At 38.6% G+C, this 19,434-nt stretch overlaps 1 protein-coding gene and 1 long non-coding RNA gene across 12 annotated transcripts in view; one reads left to right on the top strand and one right to left on the bottom strand.

Annotated features, from left to right (window-relative positions):
* LOC136256162 (uncharacterized) overlaps positions 1-19,434 on the top strand; it is a 66,731-nt gene that overhangs the window by 30,627 nt on the left and 16,670 nt on the right. Inside the window, exons 2-3 of one of the 2 annotated variants that reach the window (XM_066049101.1) lie at positions 7,064-7,150; positions 7,198-7,282. The exons of the other annotated variant lie outside the window; for it this stretch is intronic. Of the exons in view, the coding sequence (XP_065905173.1) occupies positions 7,064-7,150; positions 7,198-7,282 (172 nt within the window). The remainder of the gene's footprint in view (positions 1-7,063; positions 7,151-7,197; positions 7,283-19,434) is intronic. 2 annotated transcript variants of the gene reach the window in all.
* LOC136256728 (uncharacterized) lies at positions 11,542-14,713 on the bottom strand. Of its 10 annotated transcripts, none has more exons than XR_010701619.1 (16): positions 14,315-14,500; positions 14,153-14,203; positions 13,552-13,615; positions 13,369-13,500; positions 13,242-13,317; positions 13,116-13,191; positions 12,988-13,063; positions 12,860-12,935; positions 12,734-12,809; positions 12,604-12,677; positions 12,222-12,303; positions 12,096-12,171; positions 11,983-12,045; positions 11,878-11,929; positions 11,760-11,832; positions 11,542-11,709 (listed from the first exon to the last, which is right to left on the bottom strand). It is a non-coding gene; the product is annotated as an uncharacterized lncRNA (long non-coding RNA). The 10 variants fall into 10 exon arrangements; XR_010701620.1 differs by having other exon boundaries at positions 13,242-13,329; positions 13,389-13,500; XR_010701617.1 differs by having other exon boundaries at positions 13,389-13,500.

The following is a 19,434-nucleotide window of genomic DNA, read 5'->3' as shown; positions in this document are numbered from 1 at the left end:
TACTGTTTTAAATATGTGAGATTCCTCATGAAGTACTTAAATCAAAAATGTAATTTATTGTATCACAATAAATTGAAGTTTACATGCATGCTGCAGATATTGCGATATAGCACTATAAGAACCTGCACATAATTTCCATGACCTAAGTGCACGCTATAGTGTAAGGGTGGGCTATGATCTAAGAAGTATTGTGTAATCAACAAACTGGTTTAACAGGTTTGTGGTCATGTGACATGCCACATTCTTGAAAGGTGAATGGCCTAGTTAAAGACCACTAGTGTCGCGTTGTGTACCGGGGACGGTGGTTGGTGAACAGAAAATGTGCCGCTCGCACGAGTTGTGTATGAGCCGAGCCACCATGGCCAGAGGTTCTTCGTAGCAGTCCTTCCAGCCTACGGAATCGATTGAGATGGTAGGCGGGAAACAAGGTCGTCATCGCTGGAGGTTCATTATAACTGGTGAGCTCGTTCCTTGTGTGAAACGTGTTGCATGCGGTGCACTAAATTGAACAAAACTGATCGCACCTTTACAATAAGACGAACGGCTATCGAGAGATACTAGCCGAGTTCTCAGCATATTCTATAAGAAGTTTAGCATAATTAAAGTGATGCTGCAACGAATTGCTATACTGGCTTAGTCTTGTTGTTAGCTTTCAAGTTTGTCCTTTAACATTGTGTTGTTAGCTGCCAGGCTTGTCTGTTCAAGTTTGTCATAAACCTCTGTTCAAGTGTTGTCAGCTGTTACGCTTGTTTGTTTGAGTTGTTTAATTGTTATCAGGTTGTAATAAGCTTTCACCATTAGCATGTTTATATATGCACAGCTAACATGTGCCTGATTTGCATGAGGTCTTGCTGTGTTTATTTTCTATGCTATGTATGCCACTACTGTTGCTCATGCCTTAGTTAAGTGCTAGTGCTGTATGCTGCTATCGCATAAGGCACTGCTGCATGATGATGCCGCATGAATGTTATCGTGCTTTAATAATAATGTGTTACGTCAATGATTTGCCAGCTGTAAGTGCTCCTACTGTTCAGCTTTCATTAGGTCACTGACTAGGCACTACTTATGCTGGATACATATAGGCACTGGCTAGGTTACAGCTAAGGGTCACAGATGGTGTTGTCAAGCTTATATTACTGGCAAAAGCAAAATCAAAACTTGTAATGGCTTAATGCTATCGCATTGAGAATGCTGCTACATGATATGCTGCCATTGCATGATTGAGATTGCTGCATTGCATGATATGCTGCTGTTACATGTTTTGTTGAGAGAGCTGTCGCATAATGAGAGTGCCGCTGCATGATATGCTGCTGTTGCATAATGAGAGTGCTGCTGTCGCATAATTGGCTGAGAATACTGCCATATAAATGTAGCGCCGGCAAACAAAAAAAAAACATTCTGATTACACTGTGTTTGTACACTCCTCCATATAGTTTGGTGGCAGCTGAGGGATGAGGATGGGACCACAACCAATGGGCAAGTATTTACTGGACAAGCTTTCTCTGGTAGCATGCTATACGTAAGGCTTACAACTTTGTATGTTTGATGGCTGGTCGCTCACGAGCTGTTGTAAGTATATGAGGCTATTGTGCTTTTACGCTATGCAAAGTATGTTGCATGATTCACTTAAGAGAGTACTGCTGCATGAATGTTATTGCTGCTACGATTGCACTGAGGGTGCTGCTGCATGAATATTGCTATTGCTGCTGCTATTGTACTGAGGGTACCATTGCATGAATATTGCTATTGCTGCTGCCAATGTACTGAGGGTGCTGCACTGAGGGTGCTGCACTGAGGGTGCTCCTGCATGAATACTGTATTTACTTGATTAAATGCAATGGCGTTTATTACCTTAGTTCCAAAAATCAATGTGGCGACTATTCAAACTCGACTACCACTCACTTCTTGTGAACGAAGTTTAAGCCATCATTTTCACAATCGCTTGTGGAACCACTCAAATGCTGCAACTATTAAAGGGCGGTGTTTAATCAAATAAGTGCAGTATTGCTGCTGCTGCTGCTGCTGCTGCTGCTGCTGCTGCTGCTGCTGCTGCTGCTGCTGCTGCTGCTGCTGCTGCTGCTGCTGCTGCTGCTGCTGCTGCTGCTGCTGCTGCTGCTGCTGCTGCTGCTGCTGCTGCTGCTGCTGCTGCTGCTGCTGCTGCTGCTGCTGCTGCTGCTGCTGCTGCTGCTGCTGCTGCTGCTGCTGCTGCTGCTGCTGCTGCTGCTGCTGCTGCTGCTGCTGCTATAGGGTGCTGCATGTGCTGCATGAGTATTGCTGCTGTTGCTGCTATTGCACTGAGGGTGCTGCATGCGCTGCATGAGTATTGCTGCTGCTGCTGCTATTGCACTGAGGGTGCTGCATGAGTATTGCTGCTGTTGCTGCTATTGCACTGAGGGTGCTGCATGCGCTGCATGAGTATTGCTGCTGCTGCTGCTGCTATTGCACTGAGGGTGCTGCATGAGTATTGCTGCTGTTGCTGCTATTGCACTGAGGGTGCTGCATGCGCTGCATGAGTATTGCTGCTGCTGCTGCTATTGCACTGAGGGTGCTGCATGTGCTACATGAGTATTGCTGCTGCTGCTGCTATTGCACTGAGGGTGCTGCATGTGCTGCATGAGTATTGCTATTGCTGCTGTTATTGCACTGAGGGTGCTGCTGCATGAATATTGCTATTGCACTGAGAGTGCTGCTGCGTGAATGTTATCGCGGCTGCAAGAATGCTATTACTGCTGCTGCATGAATATTATTGTTGCTATTGCTCTGATTATTACTGCTTCCGTTAAAGCGTATGTATCCCAAACATCAATTGGTCGATATGCAATACTGCCCAAGTATGGCTACTACGGCATCTAGTGACCTCAACCTGATCCTCTCAGTTGCCCAATTCCATTTGTGGCTGCTGCATGAACATTACTATTGCTGCATGTATATCATGGCCCCAGCATAAAAAATAAAAGTAAATAAATAAATTGTCACCACTTAATGAAACATCAGTGCGGCCACATAAATGAAATCACTGCTGTGAGCTTAAGGGTGCTCTATTGCATGATCTGCCAGGAGTGCAGAGATCAGCGGAATACTGTGTGATGCTCTTGCTGCTGCTTGATATACCAAAGTACTACTGCATGAATTTTATGGCTCCTGCATGTCTGCTATTACTGTTGCCACTACTATTGAACTACAACTCTGCTGCAAGTAATTTACTTCTACTGTTTCATTGCTAGTATTGCTGCCACAGCATGCATGTTCTTCACTATAGCCTTGCGAGTTATCACTGCTTCTGCAGACAGGCATGTCCTAACTGTTGCTTTCATGTAATACCATGCTTATGTGACTGCTACACTATTATAGTGACCACCTCAGTTGCCCAATCCCACTCTAATCTTACTAGCTCATGCATAATCATTACTGCTACTGGCATCATATTTCCATGATTGACCTACCACTAATGTGTAACCACTCTCCAATCCCTTCTACACCAACCCCCCCCCCCCCCTCTTCCCCCACTATATACTATTAATTATGTACCTAGTGGGTATTTGTATACATCCCTATGGTCAAAAGTGTTTCTTTCTTTAGTAATACTATTATCTCCTTAAGTATGGCAGCTCTTAGATGTGCTTGGGTTATTCCATTTCCACCTTTGCGTACATGAAATTGCCACCAGTTAGTTACATTGCAGTAACTTTCTGTTGTTGAACATGCCTATGTGACCACTGCACTTCAGCTGTGTTACTCTCTGCAGGCTTGCTCCATGTGCATGCATATGCAGGTCCATTGGTGGCTACAGGCAGTTAGGAGGTGCGCATATCTACACCAAGGTTGCATGTCCCTTCTCCATGTATATAATAACACTTTACTATAGGGTTTCTTTTCCCTGGTTTAACAGTAGGATAGGTGTCATTGTCTAGGGACCCTTTACAAGCTTTTCCATACCTCTGCAACCTGTCTACCTTCTTATGCAATTAAATATTCGTTCGGTTGCCAATGTAACTTGTAATACCTCCAGTATACACCAACTGTTGCATACCTATATAGCTCAATGGCTGTTGCTTTCGTAGGCATGCTCCATACTCGGGTGAACGCATGTTCATTGGTGGCTGCATGCAGGTAGGAGGCTGGGTGCGTATATCAACATTTACCAGCTTGTTTTTGGGGGTACATACCTCCAATCCTTAGTTGCACTTTTTCTTTGTCAGTACACAGTGTCTGCGTGCACAAGAGTACTCTTGTACTTTAAACTTGAAAGTATCTGCATACAATATAAACTGCTGCATGTCTAAAATCATTGCAGGCTTTATACTACATAAGCAACCTCTTTAGCTCTAATAGCAAGCTTACTCGTGCTTACCAATGTCTGTATGTATAGTACTTGGCTGTATTCAGACTTGGAATACAACTGTTGCTGCTGCTTATGGGCTTTTACATTTATGTTCTGCTTACATGCTTGCAAAAATGCGTATCAGTATTTGCGAAGTCACTTAATGCTCACTAATATGTGCATACATTTGTTGCTGCATACAGGTAGTTGACACTCGCATACAATCGATTGGCAGGCCTACTGTGTACATTGCATTCATGTCATATGTACACACTCCTTTATACTTATGCCATACCTGCACACTCCTTGGTACTCACAGGTTCTTAGGCATTAGTCCCTGCTGGACCTGCAAAACTCTGCTTAGTAAGATGCTTACTGCTGTTGGTACACATACAGGCTCACTTGTATCCTCATTTGGTATTGTTGTAATTTTCTATATACCATCGGGATGTGTCATATACTTCATGCATACTTGTGCTATGTGTGGTTATCATAACTACAATAATATTACTGTCTAAGTACTATTGTGATTTTATATGTGGGGTACAGCAAGCTCGGGCAACTGGGGAAATTTGGAGGAATTTGGGTGAATTAGATGCTAGTTATGTAGCTGTAATGCGTTATCAATTGATGCCAATGTTAATGTTCATGACATAGCTTGGTCTGTCATTCTGGTTGCTAGTGATCAGTTGCTGCAGTTTGACATGTCTTAGTGGTTTGCTATCATCACTAGCAAATGCTATGTTCATTCATCTACCCTATTTATGGAAGAACTTACTGCCCGCCCTATGATTTCCTCAGTTGCCCATTATTCATCCAAATTCATCCTCTCTATATCACATATTATATGATCTATATATAGATATATATTGTCATTTCATGCATGATCTCATGTAGATATAATCTTACTTGCTATTATGGTATCATTGTATTCTTGTTGCATGATTGTTAAACTTGTGTATTGTCACATACACTACTGGCTTTGTGGGAAAATGTTATGTGATTAGCATTAGGAAAAAGAGTAGGCAACGTAGAGCTTGGTGCGGTGGAATGGTGGATAGCTAGGCTAATAAATGTATTATATATATATATATATATCACTTAAAAACTAATGTTATTTTTAGTAAAAATGTGCAAGGGTAACGTGTGCCCATCACCATTGATATACATATTCCTATTAACCACAATAACCTACTTATGTTCTAAACACAAAATGTTCTTTTTCTTCTTCACACACAGGAGCAGCTTCTTGCTATGCCTGGATTCTCCAAGTTGTTCTTGGATAGGTTTTACTAGGCACACCATCATCAGCAGCTTGTAATTCCTTGTGATTCCAGCCAGTAACATCATCCCCTACATAAGCAGCTTACAATTACAATACAAACTACCAGCATATGCTACCACTCAAAAAAAACAAAGTACAAACGCATGTTGGCTACAAGCAAAACTGTGTCCACACTTATCCTTTTACTAATTTCCATCAGACAATCATTTGCTAACACTTCAGTGATGATTTTAAAGCAAAACCATACTATTCTTCCTTGTTTTCACTGCAAAAAAACCACAGATACTGCAAGTATGTGTAGTATTGCCAATTACGGTGCAAAAGCCATATGAGGCCACTAGGCTGGCACTTAAACAGCTTCAAATATCAGCAAGCACCCTTAACTTAAGGTGGCTCTAAAGCAATAATGTGCATTCCTGACAACAAACATTCTGTGTCTCAATTTTAAGACATAGTGAAAATCAGTAATTAATTTTGCATACAAATAAACTACACATATAGGGATCTATCATTTGTAGAGAGTAAAACGCATAGAACTGCTCTCAAAGCAAGAAATCGGTAGTACTTAGTGGACCACAGAATACAAGTTATCTGTTGATAACCTCAAGCTTTAGCCCCAATACTTCACACGATAAGAACATACTATTACAAAAATAATTCTATGTATCAATAAGTGGAAGCAATTTACAAGTCAAAATATATAGCATTTAAAAGCAGATGAGAGCCTTGTTCCACCATTCACACTAAGCTAAGAAGCCATAGAATGGATATCTGATATACTGATACGTAGAATTATTCAGACACTATTGCTTACTATTCCTAAAGTATCGTGCTTGTTCAACCCATATTTACGAAGAAAAGACCATATGTATAACAGGCATAAGGTGAGTCACAAACAAAAAATAATAATTATTAGTGGCGCTGTTTTCATGTTGTCAAGATTGTTAATTTGTTGTTAAGGTGTGTCATTGCTTTATTGCCACCTTAAGATACTACACTTTATATATAATTTGGGTTTGATTGTGTACTCAACCGATGCCCCTATGTCAATGTAACATACTTTTTAGAAGGCTCCTACAGTAGTTTATGTGGCAAGCCTAAAGTGGTATTCAATGTCTACATATTTATGTAGTTGTTTTAGTACTCTTTTACATTGTTTATAAATTGTGACTAAACTGGTGAAAAGGGGTCTTCCACACACATCAATCCTATGAACTCAGAAACCCATAACTGAGTTCTCAAGAAACGTATTAACCAGAAAAACTTTCAATTTTCTAAGCTATGTTGGTGCTCACTACTGACCAAATGTCAAGTCAATAGCCTTTTCCAATCTGAAGTTATGAGTCACCAGAGATTATAAATTAGATGTGTGTGGACGGTCACAAAATTGTACATATGTGCACATGTGCGGCAACAGCTAAAAGTGTACAGAAGTTAAAGTAGCATCACCTTTGAAGGTCTCATCTGCTAAACACGATAAAACCAAGCCATCTGGTGACGATAAAAAGTTATCAAGTGATAGTGACCATACAAGTAGTGCTTCAGTAAGTGAATCATATTATATGTTTAAGTTTTATTTGATTCTACATAGGCCAATAATGGAGATAAGTCACCTAAGTTAGACTCAGCAGCTTCACTCGCAGAACCTAATCATTTATTTCCAATTGATAAGAAAGGTACATATACAGTCTTGTAAGCATTTTATGTACAGTACTGTTCCACTAATAATCGAATTAATATCAAATCGGAGCCAATATTGAGCATTTTGGTATGGAGTGGTATCAGTTATTTAGGTATTCTGATACTGATTAATAGTTGCGTTGGTCTTCATTGTCATAACTATCATCATAAAATGCTATGCTAGCAAAACTTGGAGTATAACAAGGTGGAAATACATAATGTTGAGCATTATTCTAGCATAAAAGGTGCAGGAATTGCTTTGCTAAACATTGAGCAACTGCTACTTACTATGTTTGCTTGAAAAAGATTGAAATACTCTAATAGAACAGTCACTGTACAATAAAATTAGCCTAATAGAACAGTCATACATAGCTAACTTGAGAGGTGTGTAAATTGTAGGGGAATTATTGGTATCAGTATCTGTATCAGTGAAATATACTGCTAGGTATTGGTATCAGATTGGTAGGTATTTTTCTGTATCGGTGGAACTAGTTTTACAAGTACACGAAAAAATTTGGAATTTTCAACTAGAATAGGGACCATAGCACATTGATAAAAAGTACTGAAACAAGTTGGAGTAGTCCATGATATTAAATCACAGTAAAGCAATAAGAAGTATTATATTCCTACTGTGCTCAAGATACCATAACAGAAATGCACAGTAGGGATATAACACTTCTTATTGTTTTACTGTGATTTAATATCACGGACTACTCCAACTTGTTTCAATACTTTTTATCAATATGCTATGGTCCCTACTCTAGTCGAAAATTCCATTTTTTTTCGTGTACTTGTTTATTAACTTTTTTTTGTAAATAATTTTATTATGACTGGTGAACCCACGCATACCGCATTTGAAATGGAACCTCGTGCCCCAGCTATATCAATTATTGTCTAAAAAGTGAAGTATCCATTACGCTTGGTTGTCAGCTATGTTCAACCTGTTACACAGCATTTCGAATCAAGAACTTTACCGGAAGCGCCTCTATAATCTACGGATGCAAAAAGAAATGGTGCTACGCCCCAATTTTATTAATTATTGTCTGAAAAGTGAAGTATCCATTACGTTTTGCTGTCAGATATGTTCAACCCATTACACAGCAATACGAGTCAAGAACTGTTTGAAAAGCACCTCTGCAATCAAAATAATGACTATGAAAAATACAGACAGTTTCCATTTCGAAGGAAAGCCATCACATGCTACCACCAAATCGATACCATTCCCTGTCAGCAAAGGTGAATGGGACACATAGGAGGACACTGGTAAGTCCATGAAGAAAGCATTGTACGTACTGTGGTATGCCAAAAGGCACCTGTTGGGCCAAAGCGATGTTGAACAGTGAAAAAATCAAGCCCGTAGCCTTAGCCATTATCGAGTTACTCTTGTCTGAAGGCATCAGTCAGTCAGTCAGTCACTTACTCAGTCAGTAGAAAATTCCGTTGAATAAAAAATTAAAATCCGTAGCAACTTGTTGAAAGCGTTTCGGGTCAATCTGAAAGCTTATTTGTGCTTAGTTTTACCTCACCAATGCTGCCTCATCATCGTCAGGGAAAATTGAGGGGTGGTGTTATTTCATGGGCCACACCTATTCCTTTGTGGTCCCTACTATACAGTTACTGTGATGTATAGTTATTAAGCACAGCAAATGACTTGATGCTATCTGTGTAGCCTTTTACACAGTTTTAGTACACAGTTTTCTTAGTAGAATGTGTATACTGAAAACATGAATTGCGTTGCATAAATATGTACAGAGGAATCGCAAGAATTTCTTTGCAAAAAACTTAAGTAGTATGCTTGATTGGTTCACTCTACAATCTGTTTTGAGCCATGGGTTAGAAAGTAACTTGAATGGGGTGTAAATGTGGACAATGTCAATTTTGTAAAGTAGTGATTTGTGATAATTATATCACTTTCTTGTTGCATTTAAAAGGCTTCTGTGATTTTGCTATTTTATTGGCTACTTTACAGTGCAATTATAGAAACAAGGCCATGCGATTTGGGATTAATTGCACTCCTACTATTGAGACAAACGTATGGCAAACTAAATCACTATGTGATTAGTGATAAAATTGTTTTTTTAACATACTTAACTTTATAATATTATCATACAGTACAATAGTATTGTATATTAGGAATCATGAAAGTTTGGGCTCTTCTGATCAAAAATATCACCTTAAAACAAGCCTCACAATACAGTACGTACTGCTCCAGTGCAACTTTACACATGCGTGGCTCTATAATGCGTGGTACTAAACATGACTCATGTACTTAAAAATCCATGCATGTTAGTTTTAAAATGTGCAGCTAGTGTATGCAAGATTGCAAGTCGTGTGTGCACACATGTATGCAAGTTTGTGTCTACACAAGTGTAGGCTGTCAAGCTGTATACATCAGTAGTGAGTTTTCAACAACTAGTTTAAGTGTACTTATATTAAGCTACATATGTTTTTTCACTGCACTGGCACAATCAGCTAACTGGAGTCACAAAACTAATAATCCAGATCTCAAGAAGTGACTCATGAACACAGCATTTGTACAATTGAATTTTGCATATACTGCATGCAAACATTTTAGAAATCTCCACTGTAACTAAAAACCTTGTCTTCCTGGTAGTCACGTGACATGCTAATTTATTTTAACACATGAAAATATATTGTACATCGACTGTATTCAGTGTACATTTGGATATCCTAATCCTGGTCTTTTACTCTTTAAGGTGAGTTGGCAGCTGCCAGTAAGACTGAGAAAATCCTGTTGCAAATTATATGGATCCATGGCGACGTTTTCCATGCAATGTTAGATGGCTATGATACTAATTTTCCCCCACCCATGGTGCAATCTATTCAGTGGTCTAACTGGTGTACACAGGTTACACTGGTTGTGATTTACAATGAAAGAACACGGCATATGGGTGATTCCATGTCAAATCACCGAGAAATTGTAGGGTCACCTCTCAGATTTTGACGAAACTTAGTGTATTTGTAATACCTATGATGCTCATCACCCATACCAATTTGTAGCCCCATACACCACATAGTTTCTGATTTATGACCACAAATATTTTGAATATTTCATGAAAAATTGGTTCATCTTGAGTTACAAAATCAACTGTAGCTCACCACTGTGTTAATATTTTAAATAAAATTTTCAGTGATTAAAGACTGTTAATTGATCTTTCAAGTAATCCATAAACTATGGGATATTAATTTAATTAAGGTTCAAAAGGCTCCATTAAAAATTTTAATCTTCAATATTTCAAAAAGTGCTGCTTCAAATTCTTTGAATTTTTTAGTAAATAATAATTAGGTTATGGTCTATTGTTGGTAAAATTTTTATGGTGGGGCCACAATGGGTTCAAGATATATAATTAAATATGTTGTGGTATGTAGTGGAATTTGGTAGTCTATTATTGCTATATGGGAGTGTACACCTCTAATAACCACTGCTGATAAGGCCATGCCAACTCTGTCTTACACAATGAAGGTGTCCAAGTACAGTGCAACCTGTATTAATGACCACCTCTGTTGAAAGACCATCTTTGTGCTGCAATTTATTCAGTTGGATTTACTGTATGGGTAATTCCATATCAGTTCACCAAAGTTTTGCACATGGCCCCCTCAGAATTGGATGAAATTTGGTGTGTGGGTATCCAAAGTGGTCATGTGTCCCTTCACCCATTGCTTGTATGGCTTCCCAGAAATGGCTTATTTAGTATTCTATTTTCGCTGTACTTGTGACCATTCAAAGCATCATAACTTGGATATTTTTAAAATGAATTGCACAACTTTAAAGCTCAAAGAAAAACTAGCTTTTGTTTGGTATATTAACAGCTTAATTTGATGAAGTTGATAATTAACCATGTATCCTAATCTTTGACCTTTGCTCTACCAAAAAGTTCTGATTAGAATTTTTTTGAATATTTGTCAAACATTTGCCTATTAGTTCAAGTTTCAGTTTGGGGTCTCTATGGGATTATGAGATAGGTAGCCACAGGAAAAATCGCGCTACTGGGTGGTGCCTGTTCTACTACATAACGAGCGCCGTGAGGGCGATTAAGCCAGTATCTTTGCGGAATCCGCCATGTATATGAGACTGACTCCGCCTGGCATACGTTCTGAGACATCCTACATGGACTTATCCGCATGTACACCTGCCTAATTTACCGTATTGGCACCGCTCCATCACCCGCCTAAACACCGCGTCTGTGCAGACCACCGCTTTCAATCCCCTTTCCGTAAACCCATATAGATCCGCTTATTTAGTCCGGTAACTATACTTTAAAATGTTTACAACTGACACAAAACGCAACATTGAGTACACATGCAAAAAAAATCATCCAGTTAGCAATCCACAATGATGAAACTTCATGATCACAAACTATGAAGACTGACAGTCTGAAATCTTCAATCAGTTATCGCACCCCTGTAACAATCACTATTAAAATAGAACATAAAAATACAGTTCATACTCACTCCATGCTGCCAAAATTACTGACGATGTATGACAGTGAAGTCTCCTATTTCAACTATCAATTTGTATCAACCCCTGTAACATTACAAATTAGAACACAAAAATACAGTTCACACTCACTTCATGACGTCTAAAGTCTCTAATTTCAATAAACAAAAGTTATCACATATGTCTGTAACAATTATTATTAAAATAGAACATAAAATTAATACTGTTTATGCTCACTTCATAGACTGAAGATGTACGGCAGTCATAACTCTTCAATTCCACAATCAAGTAGCCACATGCCTGTAACAATCACTATTAAAATAGAATACAAAAATACATTTCATACTCACTCCATGCTGCCAAGATGACGGAAGATGTACGACAGTGAAGAGTCTCTTATTTCAATGATCAAAAGTTATCACACTCCTTTAACAACGACTATTAAAATAGAGTACAAAAATATAGTTCATACTCACTCCATATGCATGCTGCCAGGATAACGGAAGATGTATGACAGTGAAAAGTCTCTTATTTCAACAATCAAAAGTTATCACACTCCTGTAACAATGACTGTTAAAATAGAATACAAGAATACAATTCATACTCACTTCATGCTGCCAAGATGATGGAAGATGTACAACAGTGAAAAGTCTCTTATTTCAATGATCAAAAGTTATCACACTCCTGTAACAATGACTTAAAATACAGTACAAAAATACAGTTCATACTCACTCCATGGTGTCAAGATGACTGAAGACGTGCGACAGTGAAAAGTCTCTTATTTCAACGATCAAAAGTTATCACCTTCCTGTAACAATCACTATTAAAATAGAATACCAAAAAACAGTTCATACTGACTCCATGCTGCCAAGATGACTGAAGATGTACAACAGTGAAGTCTCATATTTCAGCGATCAAAAGTTATCACATTCCTGTAACAATGTGAATGACTATTAAAATAGAGTACAAAAATACAGTTCATACTCACTCCATGCTGCCAAGATGACTGAATATGCACGACAGTGAAAAGTCTCTTATTTCAATGATCATCTGTTATCACCTTCCTGTAACAATCACTATTAAAATAGAATACAAAAATACATTTTATACTCACTCCATGCTGTCAAGATGACAGAAGATATACGACAGTGAAAAGTCTCCTATTTCAACGATCAAAAGATATCACACTCCTGTAACAATGACTATTAAAATAGAGTACAAAAATACAGTTCATATACTCACTTCATGCTGCCAGGATGACAGAAGATGTACGACAGTGAAAAGTCTCCTATTTCAACGATCAAAAGATATCACACTCCTGTAACAATGACTATTAAAATAGAGTACAAAAATACAGTTCATATACTCACTCCATGCTGCCAAGATGACTGAAGATGTATGACAGTGAAAAGTCTCTTATTTCAACGATCAAAAGTTATCACACTCCTGTAACAATGACTATTAAAATATAGTGCAAAAATACAGTTCATACTCACTCCATGCTGCCAAGATAACTGAAGATGTACGACAATGAAAAATCTCTTATTTCAACCATCAAAAGTTATCAACTTCCTGTAACAATGACTATTAAAATAGAATACAAAAATACTCACTCCATGCTACCAAGATGACAGAAGACGTACAACAATGAAAAGTCTCCTATTTCAACAATCAATATCACTCCATGCTGCCAAGATGATTGAAGGTGTACTTCAGTGAAAAGTCTCCTATTTCAACAATCAAGTTATCACACCTCTGTAACAATCACAAATAAATTAGAATACAATATATACATTTTGCACTTACATTCTGATGACAAGTAGACACAAGACAAAACAGTCTAATGTGGCCAAATCCAACAATCACAATCCTGTAACAACCATGAAAAAAGTAAAATACAAATCACTACACTTTATGGTGCCAATGAGTGAAGGATTAAGTATGACAAAATACCATAACAACATCTGAAACGCCACCACCTGTTACAACACAATCACCAGAATGAGAGATGACACAATAACAGTCTCAAACAACATGACCAGCTAAAGCACGGTCACCAGAACAAGATGACACAACAACAGTGACAACAACAGTCTCAAATGACATGACCAGCTAAAGCACAGTCGCCAGAATGAGATGACACAATAACAATTACAACAACAAACAGTTTCAAACGACATGACCAGCTAAAGCACGATCGCCAGAATGAGATGACACAACAACAATGACAACAACATACAGTCTCAAATGACATGACCAGCTAAAGCACGATCGTCAGAATGAGATGACACAACAATGACAACAAACAGTACAACAATTGCAACAACAGTCTCAAACAACATGACCAGCTAAAGCACGGCCAGAATGAAACATGACAACCACAAGGCAGGTATACAGCAATAAGTACCTTTCTTGTTTCTTCTCCATTCCTACAAGCTAAATGTTATCGGGCTTTAGTCTACAAAATGCACCAAATAAACCTAATTATTGCACACTATATAACTCCTACTATTAGATTACAAATATACGAACAGTACTAATCTAAGTACATGGTTAAAGACGACTATACCTAAATTAAAACACCAGATCGTTCGGCGACAGCTGCTGCGTGACAAGCATGACACGAGGCATGCACAGGATGGTAGGCATTAATTGCAATCAATAAGCACAGGCGCTTATTACTAGCTAAGAATTATGCGAGCAATTATTTTCTCTACTGTAGCACACACGACCATAGGGATCAGCGGTCTCTTTGATTATCCATACGTATTATGGTTAAATGCGTAGGACAGCTCACCTTAGAATGAGCGCCTTCATTTCTTACCCGTTGTTCCAGTTCGCTTAATTTTACATTGTCTGCTGGCATTAAACAGCTCTGATAATCTATTAACTGTTGATGTTGAGAAAATTTGAGCGATTCTTTCAAATATTCCTAATTCATTTCCTACGCGGACATCATGCCCTGATATCCGTGCACTGCACCATATGATGGCCGGATGCATGAACGGAATCTTTCTTTTATCCGTGCTAGCAGTAACTCCGAGCAAATACGCGTTGACACCGCCACCAATATACACCCGGTATTCCGTGCAGTACACGTTATGAAGCGCGATTTTTCCTGTGTAGCTAGTGGTGTTTGTGGTATTATAGTATAGATATCCAACAGAGTATTTCACACCTTGAAGCCCATTCTGCTGATTTATGTTTGCAGACACACAAGACTCTTTGATTCAACTGCAAATTAAATGTATGCATATATAAACAGGTTGTAACGAAGGCATGCCGGTAATACAAGTTTGTTACTATGGTGATACAGTGTGATGCTGTTTGGTAGCAAAAGTTTTTTCTTTTTTTTTGTCAGAGTACACACAACCACTTCTTGTCCTTGGGTCTACGAGAGTTAGAATGTCATCCATTGGTATAGTGTGGATATTCTGGGGCTCTGGGTACTTGAACAAGTTTGATGCACCATGTGGATACAGAAATGTCAGCTTCACTTCCTTAGTGTCACTGCAAACTTCAAACACACAAGCTAACCACCAATTCTCTTCATGTAAACAAGTGACAAATCCAGCAATCGATTCTGATGAAGCTTCATTCTTTGCTAGAGCAACTCTCTCTTTCCTGAAAACATCAGATTTTGAGTAAAATTTTATTTCCACTCTGCTATCTGAAATTGGCACAAAAGAGTGCAGTATTCTCATACCAGGGATTGTACGTGAGAGTTGAAAGCAACGTCCCTTTTGTCTCAAATAATCTTCATTGTTACAATACCCAAAGTAAGCAGCAGGTATGTTGCTACATGCTCAATTGAACAACTGACGTGGTGTCATTAGCTGGTCATTGTACTGCCTTTGCAGGCTATATAAGTTGGCTGCATTGAAAACTATACAATTAAATAAACTGGAGCACAAAGGTGGTCTTTCAATACAGGTGGTCACTAATACAGGTTGCACTGTACTTGGACACCTTCATTATGTAAGACAAAGTTGGCATGGCTTTATCAGCAATGGTTATTAGAGGTGTACACTCCCATATAGCAATAATAGACTACAAAATTCCACTACATACCACAACATATTTAATCATATCTCTTCAACCCATTATGGCCCCACCACAAAAGTTTTACCAACAATAGACCATAACCTAATTATTGTTTACTAAAAAATTCAAAGAATTTGAAGCAGCACTTTTTGAAATATTTAGGATTAAAGTTTTTAATGGAGCCTTTTTGAACTTCAATTAAATTAATATCTTATGGTTTATGGATTACTTGAAAGATCAATTAACAGTCATTAATTGCTGAAAATTTTATTTTCAAATATTAACACAGTGGTGAGCTACAGTTGATTTTGTAACTCAAGACGAACCAATTTTTCATGAATTATTCAAAATATTTGTGGTCATAAATCAGACACTATGTGGTGTATGGGGCTAAAAATTGGTATGGGTGATGAGCACCATAGGTACTACAAACACACCAAGTTTCGTCAAAATCTGAGAGGTGACCCTACAATTTCTCGGTGATTTGACATGGAATGACCCACATGTATATGAGCAACTGGGAAGATTTTACACTTGTGCTACATACTACATGCATCGTGCGTGTAGTCATGCTGCCAGATGCTGCCTTCGTGTGTGGCAGTGTTGCCTTCTCAAGTGTAGTTGTGTGTACCCAAGACGGAACTGCGTGTGTGTTGAGTTCACGTGTGTGACAGTAAACACAAAGCACATGCACTGTGGAGTTGTTTTTTTTTGAGTAGTATACCTACATGGCCCAAAAGCCCATACACACAGCAAATCAAAGGAATTTTTCACGAATTTTTACTGTTAGTATCATTCTATCACACTTACAAAAATCTGTCAAACAATTAAAAGCAAGGCAAATTTCCCAAGATGTTGTTAATGTAAATTATTTGACACTCCAAAGGGGCCACCAGTACTCATGGAGGACTATATCCTGGAAAGCATGTAATGTTTTGTCATAAAGAGGATACTATATGGGTGAAAGCTCATTGTTACCGAAGTCAAAAGAAAATGATTCTATGCACATACTTACATTATATTGTCATGTGATGCTCCTTACCATGTTGTGGCAGCAAATTGTTCCTGTACTGCTGGTAAATCCGGCATGTGTAGCCATGTGGTTGGTCTGCTGAAACAGTTCCAGTTGGTCTTTCTTGCACTCAGATGCAACAGTCATGGCATAAGCCAAGGTCATGTCAAATTAATCCAGAATCAGTAATGAATGTGATTTTTTGTTGAGCAAAACAAGTAGATCAAGAATTGAAGAAAATCCAAATCAACTGTTTCCTGTATGATACATGATTCTTCGCATTTTGTGAATGGAACTGACCACCAGAAGCAGCTGCATGACAGCTTAATAAGTGACCAACCACCATGTGCATTTGCTCAAATTCTGACCAGCACTTCGCTTTTGAGACCAAGGATTATTCAAAGTTTCCTGTTCAGATTAGTTGCGGAATTCAAAAGGAAATAAAAGCCTGAAATGCTTACATTGCAGGAACTGGATTTAAAATACATTGCTGCAGTCTCTTAGTTAACCCATCCCTTCCTTGGCTAGCTGCTTCTCCAGATGGATTAGTACATGACCCATCGGAACCATCGTTTGGTCTATTAGAAGTGAAATGTCCATAGACTGTCAATCATTGAGGATGCTACTAGTGACCCCAACTTTTTTGCTACCTTCAGGTTTGCTACCTTCAGGTAACTCTGAAACAATCGCACAAACACTATTACTATTACCAATTCCAAGGACAGGTGGCTCTGTCTTGCATTGTCGTGGTGTGACTTACATGTTCAAGGACATCAGCATTGAGAGAATTAAACTTGATGAAGGGTGTTGGAAAGGCATGCAGACGCGGTTAACAGAGTTTTATTTCAAGTATCTTTTAGCACAAAGTGCAAGTACATAAAGTAACTAAACAGTAGAGAACTTTGTGTGGGCAAGATCAAAGGAAAAGGTGTACTTTAAATTTCATAAAGTATACTTTAGGGCAAACAGTTCTTTATTACCCAAAGAGTACTTTATTTTCCATAACTTATTCAAGTGTGCTATATTTTCCATTTGCATCACAATAAAGTACAGTTATGGAACATAAAGAACAGTTACGCATTGGTTGGAAAATAAATACTGAGGTTTTCACCAGTGTTCGAATCTGTGACACCGTGCCTGAGTGCGTAGCGGTTAGCGTGATGACGAAAGGTTGAGTGTGCCATCTACACACTCATGCACGGTGTCACGCAGATTCGAATGCTGATGAAAACTTCAGTATGAAAAGCAAGATCACGTGCATAACATTTCTAATTGCCAAAGTAGCCAAAAAGATACTATTTGCTTGTAATACTACCAGAACTGTACTACATAGACACTTACCAATTGTCTGATGGCTGAAAACTGAATTCTCGAAATGAACGCTCCAAGCAAGACAACAAGACAGCACTTTAAATCAGTTAAAGCACCACTATGCTTGTACAATATGAAAATAAAAGCACTCGGGCATGGTCTCGAGCCTAATATAGCACTCGACTTTGCCTCGTACTATATTAGTCTCTCGCCCATGCCCTCGTGCTTTTATTTCCATATTGTATGTGTGGCGGTGCTTTATCTGGTATTTAAAGCACTCTTTGTGAGTAATAAAACACTGTTTCCCACGTGCTCTAGTGCAGGCTAATAGCCTGTAGTGCTCACGCCAGTATGACTAATCACCCGAGCCACTGCAGCCTGGTAACTTGCACCATGCTGAGTGGTCAATCACCCCAGCCGACACGAGTTCTACCAATGGATTACTTTTATAGACATATCCAAATACTTCGATGATGGGTGGGAGAAGGTAATGTTTAGAGCTGGGCGATATACCGGTATTGTTAGCAATCTGTGATATTTAAGTCATACCAGTTTTGATACCGTCTGTTATTTTAATACCACCTGTTATTTTAATACCGTCTGTTACTTTAATATCGCAATACCGTCTGGGAATTGTGGCCTCCCTGTGGGCTTGTTTCATCCCATATTTAGAAGGTAACCAGATGTGTGACAATGTTTGTAGGCAGGTGGTGATGTAGCCAGCTAACCAAACTATGTAAACAAATTTGTTTGTGGTAATTTGTACCTGAAGCTTGCTGAGCTTCAATGGGTACTTGGTGCTTTTGTTAAGGTAAATGGCAGTTATTTAAATACCAATGGTTTTTGCATTAATACCATAATATCAAGACTCATGATAGTGTGTTGTGCGGCCAAGTACAGCCAGTGTGGGCGCGCGACAGACAAGTGTGTATTTTACAGGAACCAAGAAAACGCTGTTTTCATGCATCCATAGCTTGATAATGGCTGAGTGGAAATTAACCATTTTAGCTGTGGAAACTCCCTTGGGGTAGGGCGCTTCATATTCCAAATTTGAGGTGAATCCGCCCATCCATCACCGAGATACGTGCCTTCAAAGTTCGTCTTATTTTCTTCGTATTTTTCTTAATCTTCTTTTTCTTCTTCATCTCGCACACTTTAGAAAAATTGTAATAACTTGCATGTGCTTTGGTTGATTTACTTAAAATTTGGAGGGCAGTAAGAGCATAATACTGTACATTTGCAGTCCAATTTTGGTAGAGATCAGAAAAGAACAAGAGAGTTATGCGTGATTTTTCAAAAATCCAAAGGTGATTTGTTGTCAC

This window comes from Dysidea avara, chromosome 5 (genome assembly GCF_963678975.1).
Source record: "Dysidea avara chromosome 5, odDysAvar1.4, whole genome shotgun sequence".
NCBI classification, from domain to species: Eukaryota; Metazoa; Porifera; class Demospongiae; order Dictyoceratida; family Dysideidae; genus Dysidea; species Dysidea avara.
This window is presented reverse-complemented; position numbering and strand designations above follow the sequence as displayed.